At 45.3% G+C, this 26317-nt stretch overlaps 1 protein-coding gene across 1 annotated transcript in view; it reads left to right on the top strand.

Annotated features, from left to right (window-relative positions):
* The window catches only part of CD82 (CD82 molecule), a 61013-nt gene that overhangs the window by 12015 nt on the left and 22681 nt on the right, over window positions 1-26317 (top strand). The window contains exons 2-3 of the mRNA XM_090032980.1: window positions 14155-14236; window positions 23367-23439. Of these exons, the coding sequence (XP_089889106.1) occupies window positions 14174-14236; window positions 23367-23439 (136 nt within the window). The 5' untranslated portion in view covers window positions 14155-14173. The remainder of the gene's footprint in view (window positions 1-14154; window positions 14237-23366; window positions 23440-26317) is intronic.

The raw sequence follows: 26317 nt of genomic DNA on the forward strand, positions 1-26317 counted from the left end.
TTGTTAACTGTGCTAGCTAAAACATCATCTTTTACACAAGGCGAAGATGACAGTGCTCTTGCACTGAGACCTTTTTTTTTCTGTGAGCTGGAACTTGCCCACAACCTGGGCTGTATCATCTGGTAGACAGCCCATCCTGCAAATGTCATTCACAACAATGGCAGGTCATCCATTCTACATTTTAGTAGTTCCCTCCAGAACTGCTTGGTTGGTGACATCTGCATATTTTGGTGTTACTGCTTCTCCTAGTGTCGCATCCAACTGAAGTGGGGTGGGATTGGCTTTTTGTTTTTTGGTTGGGGTTGTTTTTTTGTTTTTTGTTTCTTGGTGGATTTTTTGTTTTTGGGGTGGGGGGGTTGGTCAGAGGGGGCAGTGGGTAGTGAACTTCTTTCACTGCTCTATTTTAAAAAAAATTAGTCCTTCCATCTGTGGTGTCTCCAAGTATTTGCAGATACCTAAGGAGACACCTCCTTAATGTCCCATCATTACTTAATGTGGCTTCAGAACCAGACAACATGTATTGATTTCCTAACAAGTTAAAGCTTGAATTGCTCAAGACCTGCCCCTGGCAGTACCAAAAATGGAACCCTGGCTTCCCAATGCCTTGTTCACTGACTTATTTGTAGGACTGTCCTGCCTTGGCTTTATCCCTTTCTTACACAGAGGCGCTTATCTCTACGATGAGGCATACTTGCTTTGTAAAGCACTTAGTGAACCTTGGGCAAAAGGTGACCTAGCATGGTTGGCTTTAAGAAGTCTACTGTCTACTGTTGTTCTGCTGGTCCTGTTAACTTTTGAGGCCAACTTTCTCATGTGATGCTTGTGGTGCAAAGTTGACTGTCCGACATGGACTGCGAGAGGCCACCCAGTCTGTCTTCGTTCTGGTACAGTTTAAGCTGTCTTGCAGACCGTTGAATGCAGGAGTAGAAATGCTGTGCGCATAAATCTGGAGACTTCAAGGAGGCCTCTCCTTTTTCTCCTGAAATGAATCCAGCTTTTTAAGTCTTGCTGTCTCTGGCAACTGCCAAATTCTTGGGGAACTTATCCCATATGTCTGTTCCCTTTGGCATATAGCAGCCCTGCATTTAAGCAGTCCAAATGGACTGGCTTTTTCAGGGCTGTGTTCGATTGTAGGGTGTAGTGATGTTAATTGTAGCTGGCAGGGCTGTAGTTGATTAATGTTCTTATGCCACTCCAGTTAAGGATCACCTGTTTCATAACATGCTCAGTCTGTGGGGCAGTAAAACACCTGCAGGCACTGTTAGTCTCACCAGTGGGAATGTTCCAGGCTGGGTGAAACTGGAAGCCTGTCTGACCTTCCAGCTGGCTTTGTATACAAAATGGAGAGGGTTGTTTAGTGTCAGCCTTGTCTAGTAAGTCTTCTCATGATAATAGCTCACTTGTTTTAAACTGAAAAACCACCCCCAGAAAAACCCTTGGCTACAAATGAAGTAGTTTTGCTGCAGCTTCTGTAACAGCCTCTGTTGAATTGCTCTCGTTTCCTACACTGCTGTTCCGTACTGTTACTAAGTAAGCCTTATGTGTAGCAGTGTTCCTGGGGTTAATGTGATTTATGGCACTGTTTCACCATTAGAAATGACACAGTGGCTCATGGTCATGAACCTGGCCCACTTCTTAGTCTTGGTGTGGGGAAATCCCATGAACAAGTCTTTAGTTCCTTTTTAAAAAAAAAAAAAAATGCCACGTCAAACAGCTGTCATAGGAAACCCTAGTGGGGAAGGCTCACAACCAAGCAGAATGGAAACATGCTGTGGCTTTGCTTTTCAGATTTTGAAAGACCCAAAAGCATTCTGTATGCTGGATGGATTGGCTAGATGGGAGCGGCTGCCAATATTGTCTTGCCTATGACAGGGCAGTATCTCTAGAGAAGAGGGATTGGGGAAATGGAGTTCTTGGGCAAGAAAGGGGATGTCTATGCTCTAGGGGCTAAAAGCTCTTGTTCTTGAGACTACACTGTTTTAGAGGGGATGGGTGCTTGCAGGGAAAATGGTCTCTTTTTAAAAATCTTGGCTTTTTTCTAAGTTCTCTTGTTAACAAAGGCTGCTGGCTACATCTAACACCTTGTCCTTCCCAAAGCACTGGGGAATATATGCATCATCCTGAGTCTGTCACAGTTCCCATGACTGACTTGTGAACATGAGGCTAAAATTAGCACAAGGGTTGTGAACCCTGCTGTACCTCCTTCTGAGATGCTTCTGAGGTCTGTGGCTTAGTGGCCCAGGTAGCCCTGTGGCTAAAGGCTTTCAGAATTGCTCCTTTATATAAAGCAAGGTTCCATTGTACTTGTAGAAAACTTTAAACTATAGTCTTGCTGATTCACTGGCTGCTAGGCCATGCACTCTTCCTCAGATCCTGCTGCATCTGTTTAGGAGGGATCACTTGATGTTGTAGCCATTGAATAGGAAGCTTCTAATGTATTGTTTCTGGAAGCAGGCATATTTTTCTCATGGGCCCCAGGCTTTCTGTGCTGACCTGGCTCTCTTTGTCCTTGAAGCTGGAGTCATGCCCTGTGCTGACACTAAAGTACAGAGCCAGCAATGGGGTGGCTTCCCCAGACTGAAGTGTTGCCTCTACTAAAATTTGTGTTGAAAGGGCCATCTTCTCCTGACAGTACTCATATTGTTGCTAGATCTTGGTATCTGTTCTCTGTGACAGAAGAAAGCCTAGCAGGTTAGCATGGAAGGAGTAATACTTTTAATCTACTAGAGAATGTAGGCAGACAAATGGTGAGAAGTGTGCCAGGATACTTGTTCAAATCAAAACATGAGTTTAAGTGATTTAAGGTAAGGGGCCTTGATCTTGCTCTTCAGCCCAGAGATGGGGCCCTCTAAGCCCAGGTCCGTTCTGGATTAATGAAGAGCAGTGCTCTCCTTTTGTCTTCCAAGGGCTTCCTGAAAGATGTGCTATCAATGTCCTATTTCCAGTCTCCAGTTTGGACTGTACATGGTTTGGGGACTACAGTTTGTGTACTTCAGAGCAGCAGAACGACGCCAACTTTATGGGACACTTCTTAAATGCCTGAGATCAGGAAAGGCTCATGGCCACAAACCTGGGCCATCTTTAGACTTGGTGCAGGGAAATCCCATGAGCAAGTCTTTTAGTTTCTAAAAAGAAACGTGTGCATTAGCATTTCTAATGGAAGACTAAGCTGGTGGGGAGAATTTTTTCTATGAAGCCCCTACTACCCCACCTTTTTCAGATTTCTAGAGATACCATTGGACATCCTGGGGCAAGGTCCTAATTTGTTAGACACCATTTCTCAAACTAAGAAATCTGTTAATAGAAGTAATTTCAGTTTCTTGTCTATCAGCTGACTACTTCCCTCTTTTGGGACATTAAGTGCATTTCATTCTTAATTGGTGTTTAAAAAGAACCTAAGGGTGGAGAGTCCTTTTGACATGCTCCTTCCAGGGATGGGAGAAGGCAGGGCCTACTTCTTTGGGGGGGGGGAGGTGCTATTTCCACAAGAGACTAGGAGAGGAGTGTCCCCTGCTGCTGCTGCCGCCCCCTACCACTGAAAGCCATTCTTAAAATCTGTTACATTAGCAAAAAGTCCACAGATTTGTATACTCTCAACTTGCTTCCTTCCTGTTTAGGGACTGCTGGACTTCTAAAATTATTTTTGGGAGGGAAGTAGGGAATTAAATGAGTCTAGGAAAGATTTCTAGCATGTGGAACTTGGTCAGGGTTCAAATTACACTTAGACTCTTGTGGCAGGGAGGGGTGGTCTATAAAATAAATTAAACCAGTTCATTGACACTTCCACCTCAGTGAAGGAGTAGTCTGATTTGGAGACCCCCTCAGGTTATGATTTTCAAATCTTACAGGGTGGCTTGTCTCTTAGGTGGGGGCTCACACCCTCCCCAAGCTCCTCCTTTAATTTGCACCCTGAACTTGGTGACCTTTTAGATGTCAACCAGTTAATTCCAGCTGAAGGATCCTCTCAAATAAAGGAGGTCTGGGTACTCGCCCACTAAGTTTTTTTCGATTTATATCTTCACTGACTGACTGTCTTGCATGCATACCAGCCCAGCCTCTGGTGTCTTTACTATTCCTTCCATCCAGGAAGAGCACACACCACCTGCAGATGCTTCCTTAGCCTGATTGAAGGGTTTCTAAACCCCAAAGCTTGCTAAGAATTTTCTTCCAATTTATTTAATTTGGTCTAACAAAAGATATCAGATTCACCCAAAGAACCTATACAGTCATGCATTTAGAATAGTTTCTTTTTAAACTGTATTTAAACCCTTACAATCGGTCTTGGGAGCCCTAATAGCATCACACCAGTACATAAAGTAAAAATTCTATTCCACAGAACAAGGCTTGTAGCTTTTTTTAAAGTTAGTCCTGGGTGCTGCAGCTGCTTCTGAGGTCCCCTGACACATGTGGTTTTTATTTCTTGCTGTGTGGAAAGATTTTCTATTGGATAAAAAAACCCTGATAGAATGTACAAGGGGAAACGTAAAACTAAGTGTAGCATAGTCAAAGACAAATATAGAAACTGTTGCTTGCCTCTGAGCTTTCCAGCTCTAAGAATCAAAAACATTACTTATGCTAACGCAGCTTAGCACACGCACACACCACTTTTAACAACCCCAAAAGCAAGAACTATTTTCTTTTTCTTAATATAGCATATTGAAACAACCTCTTCGAATGACAGGGGCAGGGATTCTTTTGACCAATTCTTTCTTTCTTCTTAATGCGCTTAATTCAAAAGCTTGTCTAAGCCTTTCCTAACTGTGCAGTTAGTCTGCTAAAAGAGATCACCCACAAAATCCTTGCTGTTTGCGTATTTCCTATACCATCATGGCTGTAACTATTCCAGTGCTCTTTTTAATGAACTTTCTCCTGCAAATTTCTTATGAGGGTTATGCTGTACAATATTAGCTTAACATAAGTGTCATGTTCAGATAATTTTAATTGATTCTCTCCCTCTCAGTGTTCAGTAAGTATGCCTCTAGATTAGTGGCAAAAATAGGGTGGGAAGAAGGAAAAGAAAGGACATGGCTTCAGCTATAATCACAATTGTGATACAGGGCAGGGCAGCTTCTGGCTGCTGCATTATGTGGCTGCTGCCCTGGGTGCCTTTCCAGCTTTATACCTCTGTGCTAGAGTGCAGAGTTTGCTTTCTTAGTTCCAAAGTCTTCATGGCACAGCTCCATCTACCTTTTTGATTCTGTGATTTGTTATTAACTTGGTGTAATAACCATTATGAGGCATCTGTGTTAGAGAGAAACTACTTTCATTTAAAATGCCAGGCCTGCTACTGTTTTTGTAAGAACAAGCAAGGGAAACTTTGAGTCCTAACAGCTTTCTTTTAGTGCACAGTATCTTGGATGCTTCTATGCTGTCTACTCAGTTTTAATAACCTGCAATCTTCTCAGTTGCAGGAACCAGTTTTAATTTTTTAGTGTTGCTCCTGAGACCATTACTAGTTAAATTGAACAAGTTGACTTCTTCATTTCAGTATTTCCTCTCAATATCCAGGGTCACAAAGGGGACCTCTGCAGCACTTGTAGGCATGTCTCACTAGTTTTCTTTAATTTGGCTAAATTGGGTAACAATAGTGGAGTAGCAACAGTGTGGGACAGTGGAAGGTTCACTTGTACAGGTTGCTCAGAAACCTATGCCACTAACTTCTTATTTTTATCCAGGGTACTGCTGGGAACACCTTGCTGCTGCAATTACTACCTGTTCGTAGTGTAAATATGCTCCAAGATGAGGCTAGAAGCTTTTTACTACATTCTTGTTTTGCTTGGAAGCTCCTTGCCCCTCTGACAGCTGACCTAGATGCAGTTGCTTAGTAAATAGATCAGTCTTCTCGGAATACACATCACAATCGCTTAAATACCTGTTGGTTTCACTTTCTGGTTGATGGCAATCTACCTCTTACTCTGAACAGAAGTCTTGCCACTGATGATAACCAGGTAACGCACACCAATCTGTATTCACAATAGTGGCTTTGGCAGGCAGCCAAGTCTGGGGTCAGAGTCAAGAGTGGTGTCTTGAAAATTTAAGATGACCAACTTCCTCCTTCAGATTTTCTTGATGGGTTGGGTACTTCAGAAGGGACATTCTCCTTGAGGAAGAAGCTAAAGTTTGTCAAGAAAACTTCCTGCTCCACTTTCATGTTCTGGAGTGTGGGTGGTGGGTTTTTTTTTTTTTGGTTGGTTGTTTTTTTTGTTTTAGTTTTGTGAGTAGTTTTTGTCTTGTTTTCAGGGTTTTTGTGGTGTTTGGGGGGGTTGTTTGGTTGTGGGTCTGTTTTTATTTTTTTGGTCTTTAGGGTTTTGGTCTTTTTGGAAAGGCTATTTTGGTGTCATCACAACTGTTTTAGGATCCAGCTCAATGGGCACTTCCTCACCTCTTGGAGGCAGCAAACTGTTTCTGGGTATGTTACTTCTGCATTTCCCAGATGCACTCAAGTCATTACCCAACAGTCAGAAGCCTTGGATGTGATTGTAAATGGAGTGCACCCTAGCAGGTGTGGCATGTAGTTTGTTTTTCTGCTCACTTGCTAACATTGGTTTTTTGTTTTTTTGTTTTTTTTTTAGTCTCCTTTCTTCTTTTTATTAGCAAGTGCTATTAAGAGAAACTGCAACTTCCTGACACACTGCCTCATTTGGCCAATTTTGCCCAAAGCTGCTACTTCTGCAGCTCTAAAGCAAACAGTTTTCCTTCTAATAATGTCCCTGGAAAAAGGGGGTCCCTTTCCTGGGTTACAGGCAGCATCATGCTGAATTGCTTCCATTGCTGCCTTCTCTCATACATATGGATGTTGGATTTGCAGTGAACTCAGAACTTGTGGTAGAGATTATTTATTTTATCTCTTATTAGACCAACTAGATATCTGCAAAAACACTCTTTTATTTGTAAGCTTTTCAGCATGCTTATCCTTCCTCAGGCATAGGAGAAATTTTAGTGTTTGCATTCTCCTAGGTGGAAATAAATTCATATTTGCAATGGGAAATTTTTAAAGCAGAGTTTGAGTGAACCCCAGACTTAGCTTCTTATGGAACTATAGCCTAAGCTAAGATTTGGGTTTTCTGCCTTTAAGGCAGTTTGTGTGGGACTAAAGTGAGCACTTGCTTCTGAGAGGTGTGACTTACTGTTTACTAAAAGTATTAGGCATCCACAGAGGCTCCAAACACAATATACATCCATGTCAAAGGTCTTGTATGGATGAGAATGAAGAGCTAGGAGCTTATTTCCTATCTTGATCTGCTGTCTTTCATGCAGCTTGGAGGACCATGAGCAGAACTGTAAGGCCTGTCATATAGAAGGGAACCTAGAGTTGGGGTTGCTCCAATAAAAATGCCCTTCTCCGGGTTTTAATCCTGGATTTATCAAGTAGTTGTCAGTAACTGTGGCAGCATAGAGGAAGAAAAGATGGCAAAAATGTCACAGGAAGCTTTAGAGACTTAAACCAAGACCAGGAATAGCATAGAAGGAAGCAATTCTGTACAGTCTACCAGGACCAGGTACTTTTTAAAAGAGAAGTGCTGCCATGTTCTGACTTGGGAAGCGAAGTGGAAACTACTGTGCTAGTTGTATAGGGTCAGTAACTTAATCTGGAGTCTATGGAAGATCTGCCTATCTGGTAGCACTGGATCAAACTATGGACTCCTCATCCAATGAGTCTGGTGTGGGCACCAGCACCATGGGCATAAGTCATCATAGCAGAAGTTACTTTCTGACTGCCAGATGGGCAAACTTCTCTGCTTTATTTATAGAAGTCCAAGACCAAATGGGGGGGGGGAATGCTTTTCCCCCCCCCCTCCTTCTCCCGTGATCTCCCAGGGCTTTGGTATGGCTGAAGCTAGCCCTGTCTAACCAACTTCTGTACTATTTTGATTTCTCCCTGTTCTGGTGGCAGACCATGCCTTCCACAATCTAGATTAAGATACTTTGTGTGTGTGTGTGTGATCTTCTTTTTAAATTCTGAATTTGTGGCCTTTAGTGGGATCAGCTGGGACAAACCCATTAACAGCATGTAGCTGTGCATGAATGTTGTTACTTTTAGTTGCCCTACAGTGATCCCCTCCAAATTAGCATGAGAACTGAGGCGTTTTCAGTCTTGCTGGCTATGGGGGAAATTCAGGACTGGAGATGGGTTTTCCTGTCAGGGATTGAGGTCTGCTATGAGAGCTGTGGTGCAAGTGTACTTGAATTGGCCCAATGGTACAATCATGCTTTAATGAGCAGCAAATTCACTAGGTGAATTTCTAGAGGTGTGAATACATGGATTGTTGGAGCCCTTTCAGAAGCTTTTGTCAGGGCAGCAACAGGTACATCTTTAATTTTAGTACTTGTTTAGCTGGGGTTAAAAATTGGAGCTGACTTACTGCATTTGAATTGTTCTCACTTGTTCCAGTTTGTGTGGAAGATGCTAGCTGCTGCCCCATTGAACTGTATCCCTTCTAGAAAGGGCTCCAAGTGTTTTGTGCCGTGTTTTAACTTTCTGCGATTTTTTTAATACCCCAGGAGATGCGCAGAGGGGTGGAAGACTAAAAGCATCTGCTCCAAGCAAGAATGATAATTTGGAACCTCTTATTTTAAAAAGAAAAAAGGTTTGGTAGCCACTCCTTCTCTCGTCCTGGGTCCCTGCTGTTCAGCATGGATAAGAGGTGTGGACTCTGCCCTCAGCCTCTCACCCCTTAGTTACTCATGGCTACAAAGAGCTGCCTAAAAGGCAACATTAGCTAGGACAAATTAGAAGTTTGCTATTGCTACCTTTTGCCTGCCTTTCTCCAGCCAGCATTGTAGGCACAGGGAAGCAGGCTGGATTCTCATTATGAGTGAAGTACAGCAGGATCTCATGGCTGCCTTCTCACCTTAATGTAACTGAGGGGTGGTTTTTTGGTTCTGCTGCCCCTTGTTCGTGTGCTCTAGCTGTTGGTTTTAGAGCCTTAAAGCAGGAACACTACCAGTCTTTTGTGTTTTCCGGTACAGTTGCCAACATTTTGCACCCCTGAGCCTGGATGAGGGTTGAATGGGGGAACAGCAAATAACTATTACTACTGGGCCTATGCAGACTGCTGCTTTGCCCTCAATGTAGGGAAAGGAACCAGGCTGTGGGAACCCAAAGGTGCTGGAGCTCCCTAGCCTCAGGACTTACCTGAGGCTAGTCTGTGAACTATGGCCACATGACTTGGGGGAGGGAACTGGATATTCTTATGGACAGATAAGTGATGTCTGTCATCTTCCCAGTGGATTAACTTAATTGGTGCTGCTTCTGGATTCCAGTATTGCTAGCATTCACAAGTCTTGTGTCTGTAACGACTCCTGGCCCCACCTCATGGGGTCCTTAAAGAGAGGGTGGGAAACTGCCCTCTTAATTAGTAAAAATAAATGGCTAACCCCCACACTTCAGGCTTCCTTTCCAGTGAACCTTAAAAGTTCAGAAACCAAAATGCATTGGTCAAAAGCTGTGGTGTGTATTCTCTCTCTCTCTCTCATTTGTTTGAGGTTGGCAGGAGGGGAGACTATTGTGAAGCGAGTTTGGGGGGGGGGAAGTCTGTACAAGCAGAAACCAGTTCTTTTGTTACACTCTGAGGCCAATTTTTTTTCTCCTAAGGCTGCCTCTCCTGCTAGCACCTGTTCTGGGTCAGAAAACTGCTTTTTGAAGAGTTGCTTTTTATTAGTGTAAGAGGAAGATTGGAATTTTGGTGGCTTTTCCCCAGAGAAACACCTTGGGGAACTCAACTCATGATCTGTGAATGTGCCACACTGCTACAACAAGATGGGAGGAGGAAGTGCCTAATAAGATTGGAGAACCCTTGTGTGTTACAGAATTTTAGATAAATGTTTGGCTGCGACTGTGGGCTTGGTATGATTTTTAAAAAGAAACTCTAGGAGTGGGAAAGCTTCAAACAAGGGCCTACTTAAGTGTGCGCCAATAGAGATTTTTAGAGCTGATACCGATGGCTGGTTGGTTTTTTTTGTTTCCTTTTTTAAGGAAGCATATCTGCTGATACTGATCCTACTTCTGATGCTAGCCTGGCAGTGTGAAAAGCAGTGTCTAGCTGGTAACTCTGGTGGAAAGGATGGGGGGGGGCACAGATTGAGGCCCCTGTGGTGGGGGAGGGAGTGGGGCAGGGTGCAAGACACAGCTGCAAGTGGCTTGTCTGGAGGGTGCAGGGAATGGGGGTGGCTTTCACCACTGCATGCACCCTGGGAGGGCATGGTGTGGGTAGGGGCAGGCATGTGCCCCCTGGATCTGTGCAGTGAGCTGTTGCTGGGCTGGGGCTGTGCTGGGGTCTTCCCAGTGGGGGTTGGGCCAGGCTGTGCTCAGGGTGGGTGGCAGTGGTGTTGGAAGGGAGGTTATGGGGGGGGGGGGCTGTACCCCCCCCAAGCCCCTCATAGCACTGCTGCTGCCCACCCTGAGCATAATCCAGCCCATGTTGGGAAGAGCCTGGCACAGCCCCTGGCCCCCGCCTGTCCTGTGCAGATCTCAGGGCATGCTGCCCAGGGAGCAGCAGTGGGAGCTGCTGGACAAGCGGCTCTCGGATGAGGGGCATGCAGTGGTGGGAGCTGCACCCCTGGGTGAGCCACAGCTCCATCCCACACCCACCCTGCCCCAGCCCCACTCCTTCCCTACCTCCACTGGGAGGGCCTTTTAATCTGCTCTCCCCCTCCCCATGCCCATTCCTTCCCCCCTCCCCCCATTCCACCCCAACAGACTTATCAGCTGCACTCAACTCTCCATGCTGTTTGGGCATGCTCCTCCCACCTATGTGTTGCAGTGTGGCTGCATACATGCACAGGCCACTTATTGGCCATATCAGGCAGACTTTTATGATGCAGACAATTTTCTTTTATATTGGTGCCCATCCAATATCAGGCCACTTTTTTTTATTTGTGCACCTCTAGTACTACTGCTGCTTAATGTATGACCTTGGCCAAGTTATTGCTCAAACCTGTGCCTCTTTAAGGGTTTGCCTGCAGTACTCTTCTCAACTCCTTGGTAGTATGTGCATATATGTTAGTGCCTACAAAATAGAAGGCTCTCCTGAGCGCTAGGGCTGGCTAAATGGCCATGTGAATACCCAATGCCAACATCAGAAATACTGCAGGTTATCCACTGAATTTTAAAGAGCAAGATGAATGACTCCTGGAGAGGTTGACTACTTGGGGCAAAATCTTGTTAGTGTAGTCCACAGCATCTTGTAGCCGATTTATCTTTTTAGCTAGCTAAACTGTCTCTTATCTCCTTTAATGTACAGAGCTTCAGTGTGTCTGAGCAGCTGGCTGCTTGACAGCTCCAATGAGACAGACTTCTTGTGCAAGAGTGCATGTGGTTCACTTGTTGGGTTTGTAGCAATCATGTTGCACTCATGGTAATGTCACGGGCTAAAAGTCTAGGGAACATCTCACAGTCTTCCTCTTGGACTGTAATCCCTGCTGCAATGAGTGTCCTTGACCTCTGCTAGAGTAAATGAGCCTTAGAGATGAACTCCCTTAGAAGTGGCTAGAGGTCTGTGTGAATGACACTTTGTTTTTTGGGACTTTTTTCTCTTGCATGCTAGACTGTCCCACTTCTGGAGGGTGGGTAAGGAAAACTAGTCTCCAGAGTTATAAATTGAGAACAATGTGTTCTGTTGACTCCAACCTAGATAGTCAGGCTTCTGGTGGGAGCAGGGAAATTACTCTACTCTAAAGCAGTTGAGGCTTATATGCAAACGAGTAGTCTGGAGCAAAACTTGCTGGTGTTTTCCCAAAGGTAGAGTGAGCCTATGCTGGTAATGAGATGTGCAGTGTCTATGGACATTACAAATTGGAGCCCAGTGCCTGGTGATTCTTCTGAGAGACTGGAAATGAGGTTATTGTACATCACAGAATCTGGGGGGGATGTGATCACAATCGGCACTCTGTGGGGACTTGAGAGATGAGAAATTCTTGGCTGCCACAGAGATGCCTGTATGTACTCAGGGTGAGTTATCGTAATTGTCATGTCACAGTTCCACATCCTATAAAGTCTCCCTATCTCATGGGGTCTTGTGATTGAAACATTAACATTTGAACTGCCCATATCTCGTAATGGCATAAGGCCTGCATGTGGCCTGTACCAGCCAGATTTGCACTTGCTTCAGGTTGTCAGTTAGCTTTTATCCAGCTACACATGATCAAAACCATGTCTCTGCCACAATTTGCTGATGGCCGATCTGGGTTGTATGGGGAAGAGGTTAAAATAATTCAAATGCAGCAAACCTGCTGCAACTTTAATCCCAGCTGAACAAATACCAAAATTAAGATGTACCTGCTGCCACCCTGAAGAAACCTTCCCCTTCTGAAGGGGCTCTGACCATTTGTGCATTCACACTATGGAATCCTATACAATCTCTGCTTATAACATGAGAGTAAGGACCCAACAGTGGGCAGAGGACCAAACATAGTCTAATATCTCAAAGCAGGTACAAGTTTGCTAGCTTCAAGAGCTCAAAAGGGACTGAATGGACTCTGAACTCAAGAAATGACTATTGATAGCAAAAGCCAGCTGGAGTATAATCTGTATTCCAGTTTGGCTCCAGATTTAACCTAAGCATTTAATAGGATTAAAGAGAAGCCTTGAACTGAAACAGAAGAACCTGCTAGGTTCCAGTGATCCTTGCTGCATACATCCCATGTACTGAGAATCTCTGACCTTTTCTGTAGGTCTTGGAAGGGGAGTGCTTGCTGGCTGCGCCCTCCCTCAAGAGGGAAGTACTGAAGCCTCCTTTTACAGTGTCCCTCCCCTTTTAAGAGTTTGGGTTAATATCAGCCAATTGCCAGGACTACAAAGTACTTTGAGAAGCTGCCAGCTTCCTGTGAAATCTGGGGGACTGGGAGATTGTAGGTTTATCAAAAGAGCTATAAAATATGGTGCCTCTCACCACTTCATCCTGAAATAAGATTGTTTCTGAAATCTGTCACTTGGCCAAGCTGTGTTTCTTTAGGAGGAAACTGACTTGAACCCTGAACTAGTTTTGCTGGTTTCTTCTGAACTCCTTTCACTTGGTTTCAGACATTTTGATACCTGTAGTACCCAGAACCATTTGCCAAATAAAGCCTTTTTTACCATCAGACATTGTGGATATACAGTCCCAAATAGCACCTTGCTGCTGTCTCTTCTAGGATGCTGCCCATGAGGAATGTTAATTGACCAGAAAGCTAAGTCACATGGTGCATCTGCATTGGTGTGAGGCAGAGCATTGTAGCTCTGAAATATCTGGCTTGGCCTGCAGGTGAAATGTTAAGCGAATCATGCTGCCTAAGATATTTTAAATCAAATCTAGGAAACAATTCCTTGTCATGTTCTCTCTGGAATGCATTTGCAGATGCAAGTCCTAAAATCTCTTGCACTCCCCATTTTTGCTTGGCCTGAATCATCATTAATGCTGGTGCAGGTGTTGGAGCCTGCACTACTATCTACATCCATAAACTGTCTGTCTTCATATCCTAGCATTTCCACTTCTACATTGGGGCAGGGGGGGAAGGCTGGCTATAAGTTTTTAACAAGTCTCTACTTGCTACCTACTTAACTGCTTCAACTTGTCATAAGCAACTGACCTGCACAGCATAATCGCAGAACTACAGCTCCTGTAGATGACTACTTTGGAAGAGTGTCAAATGAACCCAGCTTTTAAACTAACTTCTCAGCCCCACGGGCTATGGGTTCTGCATCCTTTTTCTAACTCTTTAGGCCTGTTGGAAGAATATTCTAGGGAACCAAGGAGGCCAAATGGGCCCACATGAGGAAAAAGATGGAGAAACTTCTCCTGAAACTTGCCTTGCTCCCTGGCAGAGGAAGTAATTAGCTGTCTAACTTTAAATATAAAAAGTAAATGGAAATTGGGAGGCTCCTGTCTGGTTTAAATCTCGCCTGTGCCTGAAATTGCACTGCAACTGGCTTAGGCCCTCTGTCATCCTTCAGGAAACTTTATCAGATGTGATACTTTGCGGGGGACCACCAGACTGACCATCAGTGATTCAGAAGTGAGTGAACAGCTTACTAGCTGGCCTAAACAATGTCCTCCTATAGGCCTGGTATGTGGCTGTTTCCAGCTGGCAAAAATGACACTACTATGTATGATGCCTCTTTGAAGTGGCCAGGAGACCATATGCTGATGTAATTTGTCTTGTTGCTTTATTTTGTAGGTCCTGTGAGTGAAAGAAGATGGGGTCAGGCTGTCTGAAAGTTACCAAGTATTTCCTCTTCCTCTTCAACCTCCTCTTCTTTGTAAGTATCCTGTTGATGGGGAGAACTCTGGATTGGGGGGTGTGCAGAAAGGGTTCTAACATGACATACGTGGACAGGGCTTCAAAGGGAAAAATCGGTGTCTCTGACCCTAATACTGTAATTCACCTGGGTCTCTTGCCCAACTTCTGCTCTTCCCCAGTCATGTAAGCCCCCACTGACATATAGGTTAGTGGCTGGGCTGTGCCTACCTGTTCTGGTTCACACAGACTGATCTAATGAGGGGGACTTTCCCTGAGAGATTTGTCCTCCTCTCCTCAATGAGCTTGTGCCTTGAAAGCTGGAACCTGATATTTCCTTCCTTTTCCCACTTCTCCTCAGTTAATCAAATAGATTCTTTTACTAAATTTCATACAATATGTAGAGGTGAAAGAAGCCTGCCGGGCTCTGCTTTCCAGGCTCATCTCTGGAGCGGCTTTACTTCAGACCCACAGTACAGGGTGTGAAGCAGTTCTCTGATGCAGCGCGCTGGAGAATTGGCCCAGATGTTGCAACAGCGGCACATCTGGATTTGGTTTCCCTTGGCTTGCTGTGCTGGCTCTTTTTTTTTTTTTTTTTTTCTCCCTGCTTCCATCTCAGACCAGCATTCCAGCTAAATGTTGCTAAGGACCAGAGGTCACTAATGTTAAAAGCATGATGGGAGAGATCCTTAAAGGGCTGCAAAGGCTGTGGAGGGAGCTGATTGTTTAAGCTTGGGTTAGAAAAGTCCTTTTATGGCCTGCCTGGAACACTTTCCTGTCAACACAGGATCATCTATAACAGCCTATTGGTTCTCAGGGACCTCAGGATTTTATTACACTTATACTTTCCCAGAAAGAGACAAGGTGATGTATCCCTTTTGAGTAATATTTTTGCATACTGTAACCTAGGGGGTTGGCAACATTTTTGACCAGAATGCCAAAAACACTGCAACTCTGACCCATGGCTCAACTTGGCATGCCAGGAGCAGGATGGTGGGGGAGCCATGAGGGGCACCAATCCTCATTAGTGGTGGTTGAACATGCACATCTGGGCAGATAGCAGGGGAGGGGTGAGAGTTATGTTGCCTTGGCCCCTTTCCCACCCTGCATCCCAAGAAGTGTATACACTCGTTGCTGGCACAAAGCCAGTGCTAGGGCTCTGGAGCCTGCTGCAGCTGCCCAAAGCTCGGGTTGGCTGTGACAGGCAGCTGGGAGATGGCAAACAGCTGCACTGGACTCTAGAGCCCTGGGTGGGCTCTGTGGCTGTGGCAGCTGTATGTGCACCCCAGGCAGACAGCTGGGAGGGACCTGGGGCAGCATGACCCTGGCCCACCATCCACTTGGAGACTTGCTTGAAGCCATGAAACTTGGGGTCCAGAGCACCATGCAGCTGTATACACCCTCCCAGGTGCCTGCTACAGGTAGGCCAGGCTCTGGGTAGGCTGCAAACAGCTACACCAGGCTCTGGAGCACCATTGCTAGTTATGTGGCAGCTGCATGCACATCTCTGTGTAGGAAAAGAGGGGAGAGGCTGGCATTGTGCTGCCCCTCCCCTTCATTCAGACCTCTCCCCCACTATCTGCCTGGGGATGGACATGCGGCTGCTGCCATGGCCACAGAGCCAAGCTGGGGAAACCTCATGCAGCTGTTTGCAGCCTCCCAGATGCAGCTGGCCTGGGCTGTGGGCACCTGCTGCTCCCGAGGACACTTGAGCTGCTTGTAGCAGGGCTTGAAGCCTCCCTGGCTGCCTGTTGCAAGCAGCTTGGGCTCTGTGGGCAGCTGTCACTGGCCAGAGCCCTGGCTGGCTATGATGTGGCAAGTAAAATGGCCTCGCATACCATGCTCTGGCACATGGGCTGGGGGTTGTTGACCATTGCCTTAACATCTGGGGAGCTGAGAGGCCTGAGAGAATGGGGAGAGACCCTAATGTTTAGAGGACCAGGCCTTGTAACCTGCAACTTTTAGTCTGTCTCCATTACACCAGTTAAGTGAGGGTGGGAACAGCCCACGGATCATAGGATGAAGTGGTGAGAGGCACCATATTTTATAGTGGCAAGGTGGTCACCACTTAGAAACTAGAAGATTTTTTTTTTTTTAGCATGCTCCATATACAAACTCCATCTCCCCTTATCGGAGGGAAATTGGAAGTTGTTCTCTCACCCTACTTTCATGTCTTGGTTTCCATTGTTTCTCTCCTTTTGGAACACAAAACTAAGGAGCAAGAAGACTGGGGTAATCGAGAGGAGATGTCTTGTTGCTGAATAGCTTGAACTCCAGGAGCTCTGCATGAAATTGCCATGATGAGTGTTCACATCAGAAAAAAAAACTAATCCAACAGGGAAAGGAGAAAAATGTATCTTACAGCATCTTGTAATAGTCTTGCCTTTTGTAATAACCTCGCTTATCCACCTCTCTACAGCAGCTTTAAGTGAAGGATTTCTTATTCTGTACTTCATTGCTTCCCCTCTTTTCTTAGTCAAGAAGCTAGGCCTGTTTGGTTTTTTTGAGGTGTCCCAGAGGGAAAACTGTCTGAGCTGTTAGGCAGAGTTGAGCAGCTCCATCAGACTGATCCGAATCTGAGCTAAACATTTTCCCACATTTTTGTATGGAAAGAGCCTGGACGAATCCATCGGGAAGAGTCTTTATGCTGGAACTCCTTCAGTGAGGCGCGCTGGAGCTACAGGCTTCTGGCTTGGCTACAGGTGGTGGAAGATGGCTGTTCTTTGGGCAGCTTTGGACATTACTTCTCAGATACAAATCTTGTTCCAAGCAAATATTATCTGTAGTTGCTTGGCCCTTCTGCAGCAGACAGCTAGGCTGAAGTGCTACATTGGCGAATGGGAATGTTTGTGATGGTGGAACAAGACATTTTGTGCTGACCAAATTGGGGGAGAAATTTTGAAACGGCCTTTCCTATAGTAAACCGGTTTGAATTCGGAGCCCTACCGAAGGGGTCAACCTATCTCTTGAAGTGCTGCCCCTAATTAATCATTGATTCAATCATTTATGATGTGAGATGCTGTCACCTAATCTTCTCATTATATTGTAGTGAAGAGGATGCAAAAACTGAATCCAAAGCTGCTATGCCATTCAGGAATTATCCCCCATTGGGATAGAAGCATTCAATCTTCTGCTTTGTTCCAAATATTTGCACTGACATCTGTCAAAGTTGCTGGCATTGCTATCTAATGCTTTTGGTGCTTAGGAGAGTAGTTCCATTGGTGCTCACCATGCCTCTGAGGAAATGCTCAGTTACTTCAAGGGAAAGCCCCTAGATCCTGAGGAGTTGTATAAAGACATATTTTTAATGAAGTGCATACCCCAGTGATACAGAAGCACTCTATAGATTTCCTTATTGGTTGGTGGGAGGAGTTGCAGGGGGAAGGGGACAACACATAGCTACCCTATCCAGAGGCTTGCATTGCGCTGCTGCTGCTGCTGAGGAATTTGTGTTTTTTTTTTTTTTTTAGTATGCAGCTCAAAAAAGACTAGGTGTTTCCCCACCCCCACCCCCCCTTGAAACTTGAGCATGAGTGACTGGTGCCTGCCCCTGAGCCCAGGGTGAGATGGGTAAGTGCTTGGCTGGAACTGTTCCAGCTGAGAGGTCTTTTTAGGGCTGTTCTTTCCACATACTAGCACTGATGACAAACTATCATACCAACAAAGAAGCCTAACATTTATGTGGGTAGGACATCTCATGGCCCTGTGATTTAACACTTTGTCTTACAGGTCTGGACTGGAAGGAACCAGTGTTACTGATTTTTTTTTTTTTTTTTTTAGTCTGGCATGTTTTTGGCCTGCTCCATCCTGGAATTTTTCCCTGTCAAGTCCTGGGCATTACTAGCTTGCTTTTGTGTACTATCTGCACACTCTCCAATTGACAGTGGGGCTCCCTATTCTTGAGATTCCTGTATTGGGTAACTAAAAAATGGTCAGACTTGAATCAAAGTTAAGTTTTAAACTGGGTAGCAAAGGTGTAGGATAGGGCTGGGGAAGGTGTGGATGGGGACACAGGGCAGTTGGCAATGTTCACTGAACAGCAAAAACTTGGACAATGTGTGAGCATGGACTTTTTAAACCGACATGGTCATAACACTTGTTCCTTTAAATCCAGGCTGGTAAGACGAGATGTTTATATGGAGTCATGAGATGTAACTTGCATGTGGGCAAGATCATTAGTAGGTATGGGAGTTTGCCATCAGTGCTGGTCTGTCTTGCATGCTGGTAGATTGCCTCAAGCTTTCAATTGGGCAGCTATCCAGTTAAATGAGCAGCTATCCTGGGTTTAGCTACACATAATAAACTCTTGCTAGTGTGCCTGGCCACCTAAGTAGCCTGTTAGCAAGTGGCTACCTGGGATGGATGTGAATAAATGCCACCTATTTTAAGTTTAAAAATTAAACTCGTGTAGCTTAAGCAGGTGGAATTCTACTAGTAATTCTACTGTGGGGTAAGCTTCTGCCACATTGGATGAAGTTATCCCATTTTTAAGGCTTGCATAGTCTTATAAGTATGAGAGATGAAGTCAAAGTATAATATTTGTCCAGACTTTCTCTGCTCCCAGAACCAAAACTTCTAACTTCTGGTGTCCCTGCACTAGCTAAAATGGGTTCTTGAGTCCATTTTAAGAGCTGATAGATTAAACCAGTGAGTCCAGACTTCTTGGCAGGCATGCCACAAATAAAGACCTGCATCCTCCTGGGCTTAAGTGCCATTTGTGCAGGTTGAACACCCCTCGATTAAACATTGGGGGCCACCTACTACCATTTTTGGATGTGGCTTGGTTACGGAAGCCCCCAATTAGGTTAGGGGGAAGGACTGAAACCTGAGCCAAGGAAAATAGTTTTGGAGAGACCACTAATGTGTCTAGTTCTAGGGAAAGGTTTATCTAAATAGAAAAGAAAATTGCTTATATATCCACCCCTCCACCTGCTTAAAGGAGGCACATCTTGATGTTTCTGAAGCCAAGGTGGAAGAGAGGGGATGGTGTGGTGAGATGAGAGAACTAACTAGGTCCATGGTATGTGCTATCCGGGACTAAAGAATATCTTTCTTAAAGAAAAACCACCTATGGCAGCAATCCTAATCTTTAAACTAAACCCTTCTGAGCAGGCGGCTGCTGCTTCTCTTCAGGGTCCAGGGCTAAATTGCTTTTCCAATGTGCTTGAACTATTATTTTAGGATGAGGACCTACAGCCCAGTTTAAATGGGTGGACTAGCCACATTGCGGGCCCAGAACGTCAATCTTAATTAGAAGCCTCTGCTATGAGGAGGCCTAAAAGGCTGAGACCCCATGATAATTAATGAGGGACTAGCCCATCTGTTTTATTGGAAGAGCATGTCTGATGCAACTGGAACTATGTTGGAGGATGAAGGAAAATGTAGTCCACAGCGCTAGGCAGCTTCCTGCTATACTTTCCTCTAATGTTTGTATAGAGTGGTGCAGAAAATTACCCACCCTCCTACTCTTTCCCTATTAGGCAGAATTTTGAGTCTAAATAACCTGGCTACAAAACATGGCTGTTTCTGGATAGCATTGAGCTGAGCCCTGTAATTATCACTCTTGAGGAAGGAAGTAGAGGTTGAGGCCTGACACTGCTATCTTCCACTGGGTTTGGCTCTGTCATTTAACTAAGCTTTTTGGTTCTGGGTGATGAGCAGGGCATTAGCTCTGCTGTGGTTGGGAAGGACAGGCCAAAAGTCATTGCAGCATAAGGGACTCTGTTGTGAAAGCTGCTGCTGGTCCCTTCTCCAGCCCAATGCCTCTGGTCTGCTAAACTATTGAGATGTTTTGGTCCTGGAGGCTAAGTCAGCAGAACACAAGTCCCAGTCAGACTATGCTGGAATCCTGTCTCCTATATGTTGGAAGTGTGGAGAGGAGGGGAGAGCCCAGGAAAGGAGACGAGGAATGAATGTGAAGCTTAGTGCTTGCTTTTCTTATTTATCTAACTCCAGTTCCTGTTGCAGGAACTGGACTCTTCCTGCCCTCCTGTCTTCCCACCTTGGAAAGATGCCAATCTGAACCCAAGGCATCTAGAAGGGGTTGCTCCATTAGCTATACTAGTTATTTTCCATCAGAGTGTCACAGCACCCTGGGGTGCCCTGAGATCCTTTCAAGCATGCCAGGAGATGCAAACCTAGCAGTGCTAACATTGTGGGGCAAACATGACTTGCAAGGTAAATACAAAGATTTCACACAGAAATACCACAACTATGGATTTCTGAGCTCTTTGCAAAAGAGCCAGCTTTTATTTTTTCTATAGTGTGAAGAAGGGGGGGGGGAAAAACCCAAAAAAAACTAGAGCTGGAACCATCTGAGGGGCACCTCAAATCTCTCCAGGAATACCTCAATCTAAAGAAGATTGAGAACTGCTAAGCTATACTGATCCAGTTGGTCTAAAACAGGGGTTTCAAACATATATAGCCTGGGGGTTATATCTGGTCACTGAGCCATTTTCACCTGGCCTACAGGGCTCCCAGAGTGCTAGGGTCAGGGCCTACCATCGGATTCCTAGGTACAGAGCCCTAGCTATTGCACATAGCAGGGGTAGGGAGTGGAGGACAAGGGATGTCTGTCTATGTTTGATCTTTGCACTGACTCTCATTCCACTGCAGGATCTGGCCTGGGGGCACAGGTGAGTTTGACTGTATGGCCTTTTCCACAAGGGGTGTCACTACTGCCATCACCACAGAACATCTGCCTGTGTTGTCTTCTCCCCTCCTTGGTGCTTTCTAGCAGATCCAAAACATAAGCTGCGGATGAGAGAAAAGGGGAAAGTGTCCAGAGGCCTTGGAGGGCTCTGGCGCCTTGTACCAGATAGCTTCCCGGGAACTCTACTCTGCATGAGCTTGGCCTTTTGTCAGCAACAGCAGAATTTGAATGACACCTTGGGGTCAGTGCTTCAAAGAGATGTCACATGCAGCTAGGATCACTTGTTTTGTTCAAGATGAACATTTTTTATAAACCCATGGGTTAAGCATGAGGCAGTTTCTCAAACTGTAAATTCAGCAGTTCCTGGGAATATAGTTAGAGCAGCTTTAGGAAACCCCAGCTGTTGCATGTCCTAGCAGACTTCTGTGCTTGCTCTGTTCTCCTAGCCCTGCCATGGGATAGTGCTGCAGGCTGGAATCCCTTGGAAGGAGGACTTTTTTTTTTCCCAGGGCATCTTAGCCTGGGCCAGGTTCAGCCCAGTCTTGTCAGATCAGGGTGGGAACTTAAGGTGAGAAGCTGTTGTTAGCTTCCCACCACTGTTAAGAAGCAGGCACAAGGGTGAGTGAGGGACATGAACTTTGGCAGTGATTTCTAAACAGTCCATCTTCTTCTCCCAGAGACTTGTCTCCAGCACAGAGCCATGTGCTGTGGGATGGGCAAGAAAAGGATGTACAAACAGAAGAATAGATTGCACAGTTCTAAGTTACTACTGCATCTTTGCTTAATGAATGCCTGGTCTGAGTAGAGGTGCTATTTGGTTTGCAGACATGAGAAGGATTGAAAGTTTCAATGTGTAATGGGGGAGCGGACCATCATATCTGCCCCTAACCCTGCTCTCAATCCTCCAAGCTTCCCATTTCCTGTCTAGCACTGATATTGATCCTGTTCTTCTGCTTCCAGAGCCAAAGCTAGGTTTGTGGGGGAATCAACCAGGACACTGCAAGGGCACTCAAGTTGCAAGATACAGTCACCCTGGCTCTCAGGCTCCAGGATTCTTCACACCAGCCTTGCTACTGCCATTGCCACTGGTCACTTCTAGACTGCTTCCAGCATGTCTTCAGGACGGGGTGGGCAGGAGGGAGGAAACTTTATTATTTTTATTTTTTTTTTTTTCCCAACCAAAGTTCTCACCTGTCCTGATGTTTCCTAGTGGACACTAAGAAGCTACTGCAACTGCATGGGCATATTTTGCTTGTGTTTTCTGCTACACATTTTATACATTCTTAAGCTTTTTACCATATGATATTGTAAGTGGCTTTTTTGTTTTACTTTTTTCTTTAATTTTTATATAGTGACACTGCATGTGAGCTGCACTAGGCACTGAAATGTCTGGCTATGGTTCTGCATACAGGTATGCAAGAGAGAGTTTAACTACTTAATTCAGTGCCAGACTTAGAACCACAGGAATGAAAACATAGCTACAGTGTTCTGGTATCTTGCAATGGGGATCCTCCAGGGGAACAGCAGTTAAGTCAAGGATACATGATGATCATGTTTGTTAGTCTGTCCTGCAAACACAATATATCAAATGTCAGAAGGCCTGGCTGCCATGAAGTTTCATAACATGCCCTGCCAGAACATCTACCTCCAAGCTGTTGCCTAATGGAGGAGAAAGTTCATAGATCACACAGGAGGCCTCCAGAATTAAACCAGAAAGACCACTGAAAACAGTATAGCTAAAACCTCCTTGAACTAATAACAGGCTTTTTTTTCCCTCCCTGCACCTCCCACCCACCCTTCTGCCACCCCCACTTCCACCCCTGCTGGGTTTTTTTGCCATAACCTGAAGGAACTAATCCTTAGGGACAGTGACTGACAAATCAAGTCCAGCTACCTAGCTGAAAGCAGGCACTCAGTTCATCGTGCTGGGAGTTGCAGCAGCAAGGCAGACTGGGCAGTGGCATTCAGGCAGCTGTTGGAGCAATGCATCCCGCCATACAGGAAGTAGCCTGTGGGTCCCATGCCTAGCTGAGACTTTAAAGCAGAGCAAGTGGGGGCATAGGATGGGGAGAAGGGGAGCTGGGTCCTATGTGTGCCGGCCACTTTAAGTGGCAGCACTACCTTCCCCCTGCACGGGATCTTGCTGCCATCCGTTTGCTTTTACATGCCTTGTGTATGGCTGCCACTGCTTTTGCTATTGTACTGCCTGTATGATATGTGCCCTCTTTGTTCAGTTTGTGCAGTGTTTTGGACTGCAGCAGTCCAGAAGCCCAAGATGCAAGACTTTTCATAAAAGAGAAATTTGTCTGGATGTCATGGTCATCCTCTTACACAGTGGCATGTACAACTAAAGTACTATGAAGAAATTCCAAACAGCAGGTGCTCCGACTCCTGTACAGCTGGTGGATGCTTTCTATATCTCTTCCCAGGAAGGAAGTGTAGGAATCACAAGAGAAAAGTTACTAGCCCAAGGATAACAATTTTCTTTTTGATCTTTCAGATCCTGGGCGCTGTGATCCTGGGCTTTGGAATATGGATCTTGTTTGACAAACTCACTTTCATATCAGCTTTGAGTAAGGCCACTTTCCTCCCTCCTGTGCTGTATGAGAGACCTGGTCCTCTGACTTTTAGCTCCTTCAAATACAAAAGCATGGTGGGGAGAGATGCAGCAGCACAACCAAAGTGTTCTATATAGAGCCTAGCTTCTGGTTGGGCTAGTAGAACTACAATAGTGAATAGATTTTCTCTAATCTGGTTAGTGATCAGTTCCAGTTGAATGCTCTTAAAAGTCCTCCTATAAATAGGGACTACTTCTAAGAATCCAAATCTCTATCCTTCATCCAACTAAGCAGTTGCATACAAACACTCTTACCTGCCAAGTCCCTAGTTTGCAGCTCTAAGGACACTGAAAATACTTAAACCTGCATACATCCAAGGAGACAGTTAGACATTCACTGCTGATTCGGTTCAGACAATCTTAGATGGATACCAAGTGATTGCTACCCCGTCTTCCTCTGAGTGAAGACTGGTAGCTGTCCCACTGCTTCCCTCTCACCTTCCTTGCAGGTGGCTTTGCCTGCCTTGTGGTGATTTATCTGGATAATGTGGAAGAGGAACCTGCAATAGAACAACCCCAAAATGACAGTGCTTACACATTTTTTTTTTTTTTTTTTTTTTTTTTTAAACCCAGGCTTTACAGAAAGGAGAAGCGCCACAAGGTTAAAGCAATGAGGGTGTGAAGAAACCCCTCGGCTGCATAGACAAAGGGATACATAGGAGCCCTGGCAGTAAGCTGTGATACAGTAGGGCAGGGGTGGGTGAAATGCAGTCCGCAGGCTGGATGCGGCCTGCCAAACCATTCTACCTGTCCCACGGGGCCCCTAAAACATTTAGAAAATTAATACTGATCTAGCCTGGCTGCCTGTCATGTGGCCCTCGATAGCTTGCCAAAACTCTCAGTAAGCGGCCCTCCACCTGAAATAATTGCCTGCCCCTGCAATAGGGGATGCTAGGACCACTGTTTATACAGCAGCTGGATATTGCAGGCTGTAGGGTTTTGCTGTTCTTTTCTTCACTAAGGAATTGGTGTCTCCAGGAAGGGGGTGAGGGAGAGGTGTGTGTGTGTGGCTGTTCTGGGTTTTTTTTCCCATTTTACCCATAATCTCTCTGCTGACTGTGCAAATGGGACTTTTGGCTGCTTTCCTTGGGGTTTCTGGACTAAGCCCATTTGCTGCCTTTTCCTGTGCCCTCCTCCCTTCCCCTCCTTTCTCTTGCTTCTCTCCTCCTCCCCTCTGCTTTAGTAACCCTCATAGTCTGGGAGGGAGCTCTGCACAATCGGGCATTCCAGCGTACTGCCAAAGGGGCCTGCGTCTCTGTACTTGTTTGGCTGCCTGCCCAGAACTGGGGAAAACATGGAGCAGGAGAACAGAAAACAGGAGTCTTCTGCCAGCACAGCCCTTTGCAAAGAGTTGAGATGTGCTGCAGATGAGGAGTGTGAACACAGCTTTTCTTTCTCTTTTTAAACCTTTGGCTTTGGGGTTGGAAACTTACTGATGGGTCTCTTGTGTCTTTTTTTTTTTTTTTTTTAAATCATGTGGAATTAAGAAAATTTCTTTTAGCAGTGTCGGGAAGGAAACTACAAGCATTTGAAAGTCCCAACCATTGTCTGCCTGACTACAGGGAATCATATAAAAGGCTTTGAATAAGAGTTGCTTCCCTTAAAGTGCTTTTCTCCCATAGTGAATGTTTTAAAGCTGTGTGGGTTTTGGCTGGCAAGGAACGGCAGGCCAGGGAAGCTGTCATCCTGCCCTGCTTCACCAGTGTTTCTGTCAAAACCAATAGTGTGGTAAAGTATCCCAGTCTCTAAACAAGCAGAGCAGAAGGAGCGCTGCCCGCCCCCCCCCCCCCCCCCCCAGCATCCCAAAGTGGTTATTGCATGGTAGGGAGGCTGAGGAGGGGAAACGAGTCAGCTTGGGGAAACTGACCACCATACTAAGTGTCATCCTGGTGAAGTCATACCAGGAGTTTCAGAATACAGGGAAATTCCAGCATTTGTAAAAGTTGTTATTCAATGGCACTAGGGGATTTCTGAAGGGCTGGCTGGTAGACAAACCAGCTGTTCCTTTCAGGTAGGAGTGCCCGTGGTAGCATCCTTGTCCTAGTGCTTGTCTGTCTCACTTCATCACCCAATGACTAGGTGGACAGTCTGCCAGGGATGAGCTAAATGCAAGCTTCTGTTCTGCAGTCAGAACTCTGGGTACAGCTGATCTCTTATTATACCGACTAGATATTTGCAAAAACAAATCTCTTATCTGCAAGCTTCAGGCATGCTCCCCCTTCAGGCATAAGAGAATTGAAAGATTATAAAAATTTCTCCTAGGTAGAACTGTAAATTCACACTTTCACTTCTGTGATTTTATTTATTTATTTTTTCCGCTATCTAATAATTGGGAAAGTAGGGAAGGGAGTTAACTGAAATGATACCTGAGCACTTCCTTAATTTCCTCTTCTCTCCTCTTTGATTTTTTTTTTTTTTTGAGTGTAATTGTCAGGGCTACCTCTATTCCAGTCAAGTATACATTCCTCTGACAGTTATAGCTACTCTTGCCAGGATTAAGTGCAACTTTTTTATGTTTTAACATGGAATAAACTTTCCTGCACTACACATGCATGGTTCTGGCAGTTGCCCTATAATGAGTGCAGGCTCATCAGCATGCTGTGGTCAAACTAGATGTCAGGTAATTTTGAATATCTCCTCCTGTAGCTCCTCCAGCACTAACTGGCTAATATCAAACTTGCAGCTCTTTCACTTGAGGGGTACATTTAGTTGAGGGTGTGCTGCTCCTGAGTGTAAATTGATAGGACTAAACAAAGTAAGTGAAGAAGGGGTTTTTAAGGGGTGGATGAGTAGGGGAAAAAGATGAGAAATCATCTTAAGCAGTAGCATAACTC

Source organism: Crocodylus siamensis, chromosome 2 (genome assembly GCF_052110815.1).
Source record: "Crocodylus siamensis isolate JL-2025a chromosome 2, ASM5211081v1, whole genome shotgun sequence".
In the NCBI taxonomy this organism is placed as follows: Eukaryota; Metazoa; Chordata; order Crocodylia; family Crocodylidae; genus Crocodylus; species Crocodylus siamensis.